At 41.8% G+C, this 6,251-nt stretch overlaps 1 protein-coding gene across 2 annotated transcripts; it reads right to left on the bottom strand.

The window, feature by feature from the left end:
• Nucleotides 1–375: 375 nt before the first annotated feature.
• LOC108748731 (F-box only protein 28) lies at nt 376–6,052 on the bottom strand. 2 transcript variants are annotated; one of them, XM_018487027.1, is made up of 6 exons: nt 5,621–6,052; nt 2,916–3,179; nt 2,588–2,836; nt 2,078–2,273; nt 1,648–2,012; nt 376–1,477 (listed from the first exon to the last, which is right to left on the bottom strand). In XM_018487027.1, the coding sequence occupies exons 2-6, from the start codon at nt 3,141–3,143 to the stop codon at nt 1,094–1,096; spliced, it is 1,422 nt and encodes a 473-aa protein (XP_018342529.1). In that variant the 5' UTR covers nt 3,144–3,179; nt 5,621–6,052; the 3' UTR covers nt 376–1,093. The 2 variants fall into 2 exon arrangements, with proteins under 2 accessions (XP_018342529.1, XP_018342530.1); XM_018487028.1 differs by lacking the exon at nt 5,621–6,052 and adding an exon at nt 4,434–5,332.
• Nucleotides 6,053–6,251: the final 199 nt, after the last annotated feature.

Genomic DNA, 6,251 nt, shown 5'->3' with positions numbered 1-6,251 from the left:
AGCCACACGAATTCATTCAATCTATTCATATGAACATAAATGATACAATTGGACGATAAAACATTTACTACTTGTAAAAATATCAATTTTTCTAATTTGACGAGCATAACGAATTAAAACGAATTGATATAGCTATTGATGTATTTGTAATACCGGACAAACAATCGAAATGAATTATCCCAGATATTTTAATCCGTGATATTTTTTAACAATATCATGAAATAAAATTTCTTTTAAAAACTCGATCTGAAAATTCTTTATGTACGAGTTACCACCGCAAGCTATATTATGGAGAATGCGATTGAAATACTCGAACAAATTTTCTAAAAATTACTCGCTTTATACCGATTCAATTAATATAGAATGTGATTTAAATGCTCGAATTAATTTACAATTTTCTAAAAATTATTTGGTTTCCATCACAAAATTCGATTTATATAAGTTGCTTTATGAAATTTTAATGCCTTCTCTATTTCTGTATTGTCTTATTCGATCAAAATATTGAAGACGCGATATCCAATCAACATTCTAGTAAGGACATATCATTTAAAAATAACATGAGAATCACATATTTTTGATCGAAGAGCAAAATGGAAGGCGAATGTATGTCGCCATAATATTATTTAGTATGTTCTTTCGTGCGATATCGCTGTTAAATGCATGACAAACACAAACATGACACATGATTTCAACTTTCTATCATCTTCAAGTGTACCGCGGTAATGATAATTAAAAAACAAATGAATTTAATAAGAATTCGAGAAAGTTGGACGTTGCTTTACGAGCAAAGCGAATGATCGGTTAGGCTTTTTTAGAATGTTCATCAAAGTCATTTTTATCGGCGACGGTAATTTGTGAAATAATCGAAAAATCAACTAGCGTTCTTGACAATCGCGGCAATCGATACGGCTAAAATTTTTAAAACGATGTTCGTTGCGCGAGATGCAGGACGTTCGGTGAGGAATTTTGTACTCTTCTAAGATCATATCGACTTGCTGACATAAAGAAACGCACGTAAACTATAGAAAGTCCCTATCTTCGGAAATCCATTAAAGATTGGTTGAATATTTGTACCATGATCAGTGTTATCAATTTATATTTTTGAGCGCTTAGCCTGACGAGACTTGGCAGTGCGACGTGATTTTTTCGCGGCATCGCCCGACGTTTCTTCCACGATAGATTTCCGTTTAAAAGATATTGAAGGCACGGGAGCCTTTGGGGGTGCCATGTCCACTGTCGGCGTCGACGGAGATTGCGTAACTACAGATTGTTGTACCACTTCGGTGGGACTATGAGCATCCGCGATGGGAATGAAATCGTGCCCTTCGCCAAACGCATCCGGTAGCACTCCCTGATTGGCTAAAGCTTGTAAATCTTCTGTAGGGACTGGCATTGACTGACCACAACCTACACACACTGGTATTGCTGGTGACTTGGAGCGCCAATATTGTAACTCAGTTTTACACTTGTTCAATTCCTAAAATAAAATTTGTAATTTGTATTTATAAAATGAGAATATAAATTTCTAATAAGAATTGAGAGTGAAGCAACCAACTACAATTTAAAAAAATAAGCTATAAAGCAAATTTCACATATTACAAATTAAATGTTTACTTTCATTTTAAAAAATCCTTTGAATATACATACCTGTAGAAGTGTGCTGAATTTTCGTGACGTCTCCTCATTCTTCTTGTCATTATCATCCAATCGAGTAGCATATTCTACGATTTGTTTCTGTTGATCCGCAATTTTCGCCTTGCAACTCTTCAAATCCCTACGCATCAATGTTAACTGACTGTTGTATCGTCTCATGCCCTGTTTAATCTTGCGAATTCGTTTTCGCAAAACCATGTTCGATTGTGGTGGTGATACATTGGATTCCAAAAGAGCGGGATCATCTGAACAATGCGACGAAGAACCTTCTTCTTCACCAGCATTGCCCGTTTTTCCATTTCCAATGGTCAAGGGTGTGGAATCCAGGCACATAAATGGTTTACTCACGCTACTAGAAGCTGCGACAATAAAATTCACAATAAAATTATATTACAAAGGTATAAATGTTGAATTATCAGCTTACAAGAGAATGTCCCTGCAAGATCCAGAAAGTCGGCACCGAAGTAAGGTATTTCTGGTAATGTTGGTTCAATGTGTTCCTTGAAATATTCCATAGCCATAGTGCTCAGATCAAATAATTCGTCTGTGACTTTGTAAGGTCTTTGTAATTTCGGAGTAACTTTTATATAATGGAGAATGCGATAAACTTCATCTAAAATCTGTAAAACAGCAATACTATTTTTATTGCCGTTTCTATGCTTTTATAGATTTGAATATAATTATGGAAAACTTGAAAAGTAAAAGAGCTAATATTGTAAAAGATTATTCTAAGAAGAACTATTGCTAACAAATTTAGTATACCTATACTTATTTTCTACATGATGGCATATAATGGCAAAAAAATGCATTCAAAAAACTGGGAATATCTAAGAAACATAAAAAAAAAATATTTTAAAAAAAGTTTAAATAAATTTAATCTTACTAGTGCCAGTAGTCTAATATATAACATTAGTTTTTATTTTACATCTCTTACCTCGCCAGGGAAGAAGCAGCAATGCTTCCGTTCAATGTGCTTGCCGAAACTCATTTGCAGCAAGGTAAGTCGCATATGTAGAGTTTCAATAATATCCGACTCGCATGCTAACGGATGATTTCGACGCGCAGACTCGCGTCTGGGCATTTGCGCTTTGATAGCCTGAAAACGGCTTAACATTTGAGCTTGTAGCTTTTGAAACGTAGAGTTCAGCATTGATCCACAAATGCGATCCAATTGATGGCAAACCTATGAATAAAATGTTTGCTATAGTAATTCCACTAGGAAAAGTGAATTAAACACTTTGAATTTATTGCCAAATGCTTACCAAACGCATATGGGCTACCATATTGAAACCTAGATAGCCAAAGATTTTCTCAAGGACTTCGACAGGTAAATCCAGAAGATTCAAGTTGCGCGATTCAATGGTGGCCCCATTATTGGATGTGCCAGCTGTTACAGAAGGTTGCTTTTTTAACGAATTTACTTCTACTTCACCAACTAATCCACTGTTACCACTACTCCCCATGTTACTTGATTGACGTGTCGACACCATTTTTTTTATTTTTCAATAAACGAGTTTATCCAGAACCTGAAATAAAACAAACATATTTCTTTCACTTTAACAATAATATATACGAAATAATAATATATATGAATAATAATATATACGAAATACGATTCAAAAATATACATGACATTAGTTCTCTGTCAGAATTAGATAAACAGATATGCTGTGTATATATAATTTTTTCATATTTTATTCGTAAAAGTTTTAAAAGAGATTACATAACAAATATTTTATAATAAAAAACATGTTAACATATTTTTTAGGAATGACATTCCTACAATAGCTGAATATTATTATTATATAAATCCTGATAAACAGTGTTTTGACACGAAAAATAATTTTTGTAATTTTTTAGAAAAAAGTACCGATAAGTTTCAAGCAAATACACATTTTTTATCATTAACATATCATTTGTGTTAGCGTCTCTTTACTTAATGAAGGAGATTAAATATGCATTAATTATAGTTACAATTCATGACTTGGAAAATATAAAACACAGGGAGGTTAATCATTCTAGATATAGCCTCCATAATGTATTCGTGTCACTAAAGTGTTTTATTTTACCCACAACAAACAATGAAGTTTTGCGCGAACTGTTTCCTTTTCGTAGAACTTGTTTAAATAGCGAATCCCGATTCCAAATCAACGAACTTTCTTCAGCAAGGTATATCAAGAGTCTGAAGACAATTACACAAATGTGTGTTGTGCAAGCACTCGAAACACCAATCGAACATAATCATCCAACGATGAGACAAGACCGGGCATGGATCGCGCGGAACATCCGATGATATTCCAAATTCGAATTCGCTGTTAGAACGACGATTCTTAGATTCTTACGTGAGCGGGACGCGCGCTTCGTCACGAGGTTCATTCTGACGAAGCGTTTTCACATTCGCTGTGAATTATTCGTAGGGCGGTATCTCGAGGAGAAAACGATCGCGCGATCACCTGCTCGTTGCGAATGCTCCGATTACTTCGACCGGGATCTTTTGGGGTCACCCGACTGTTTCGATCAAGAAACGGGATCGGCAGGAAATTCGGAAGAAGACTCGGCAGATATTAGACGGAGAGTTCGAAAGGAGAACGGCACTTTTGCGAATCATTGCGTAAAGATGCTGAGCGAGATGCTGAGCAACGGTTACTTGTGGTCTTCACTGATCAGTGATTACCGCACTCGAATCGAGTCCATTTTTTTTTTTATCGTATCGGCATCGGCACCGTGGTCGACAGGATTCGAAATTTTCCGTCGTCACTTCGAAAAACAGAAAGGCTCACTCGTAAGGGTGACGACTCCGTGCATGTCCGTGCGTGGATTCCCGATCGCTAGATCGGAGTTGACGATCCAATGAGGACGCCGAATGTCAAGTCTGACTACCTAAGCCGCGGCCGACTATTAATTCAGGCTGGGTATCGGTACGAAGGCGAACGTTTAACGGTTGCGAGTATTAACCGCGAGGGGAGGTGCGGATATAAAAGGAAGGAGGGAAAGAGACCGAGGCGCGCAGCGCGAACAAAAGGTCGGAGTCGAGTTTGGTGTCGAGTGTGACGAGGCCGATTTCACCGTGAATGCAGAAGGTACATACTGTCCGAGCGTCTATCGTGGAAGTGAAGGAGGCTAGCCTTCCGCCACCGTCAACAGTATACCTGGAGCGTGATATCGGGAAGCGCGAGGATTCACGATCGAGGTGCCTCCCCCGGAACCCGTCGCCCTTGTAAGGGAACCCGAGGAAACGGGCAACGGTAGCGGAGGGGAGGGCGGAGGGGTGGAAGGAGGGGGAAGGGGAGAGAGAGGTATCCCGCCGCCAAAGACGAGACGCGAACGACGACGCGCGTAGAGAAACAAATGTGGGGAAACAAACCGGGTGACCTGTGCGCGCGAGTAATCGATGCACCCGCGATCTTCTCTTTCTCTTCGCTACAAGACCGTAGAGCCGCTCTCGTAGAGAACCCAATTGGGAGATAGAGAGAGAGAGAGAGAGAGGGAGAGGGAAAGGGGAGTTTAGGGGGAAGAGCAAGAACGGGAGAGAAAGAGAGCGATGCTCGAGGGCTCGAAGGGAGACGTGATCCGAGTTAGGCGAGTAGCAACATCACTGTATCCGCGTTGGCGTTTTCAGCGACATTTTGACGGAGAAACTCTCCCCCCCCTCTCTGCCTCTCCTTCCCCCCTTCAAGCTACTCCCCAAGCTGCCGCGTTCGTTCTCGCTTCGTTTTATCCACCGAGTTTCCTCACTCTCTCTCGCTCTCGCTCTCTCTCTCTTTCCTTCGCAATCGCTCCCTCCTCGTCGTTCTCCTTTTTTTTCATTCGCTCGCTCGTTCACACTCGCTCATTCTCTCTTTCTTTCCCTCTCTCTCGCCCGTTAAAAGACCCGTGCAATTATGGCGCGGTTACACATAATCTCATGACTGAATGCGAAACTGCCATTCCTCCTGCAAGTAAACGACTTTTCCCTAGTCCATTTTACCTGCTCACGCTAGCTGTCCTGAACGTGCGTGCACTCGCGGACACCCCGCAGATTGCGTTACAGCAATTCGTGGAGGCTTCTTTCGTCTCTGTTTCTCCTTCCCGTCCTTTCTCTCTCTCTCTCTCTCTCTCTGTTTCTCTTCCTCTCGCTCTCCCACTGTCCCTTCACGATCGTATCGAAAATAAATGTTGTCACTGGCCGCGACGAGCTGTTGCTGGCTCTTCGCGCACACGCGAATATCGCAGACGGTGATAGCACGCGGCCCCGCGGCGCACACCCGGAATCCGCGGCGCGCGGCCGTTGCTACGCTCCAAAGCGGCGTACCGGGGCAACGCCGACGTCGACGGCGGGCAACGGCGGCACGGAGATGCGCACATACGTATAACCGCAGCGTGAATACGCGCTTGCCTCGCGCGACACACACGCTCCCGCAGCCCGCAGTTCGACGGCGCGCCGCGCCACACCGCGTGCTAACGTACCGCACGATCGCACGCGTGCGCCTTCTGATTGGTTGCCGCGACGACCGCGACCAGTTCGGCGAGAAGTCGCTTGAACGTAGCCGATGATGATGAGTGTGTAACCTACGCATGCGCGCGCGCGCGCCGATCTGACATGCTAGGGACTTTTCAAT

This window comes from Trachymyrmex septentrionalis, unplaced genomic scaffold, assembly GCF_001594115.1.
Source record: "Trachymyrmex septentrionalis isolate Tsep2-gDNA-1 unplaced genomic scaffold, Tsep1.0 scaffold24, whole genome shotgun sequence".
Lineage (NCBI taxonomy): Eukaryota > Metazoa > Arthropoda > Insecta > Hymenoptera > Formicidae > Trachymyrmex > Trachymyrmex septentrionalis.
Note: the sequence above shows the minus strand (reverse complement) of the source record. Positions and strands in the feature narration are given on the sequence as shown.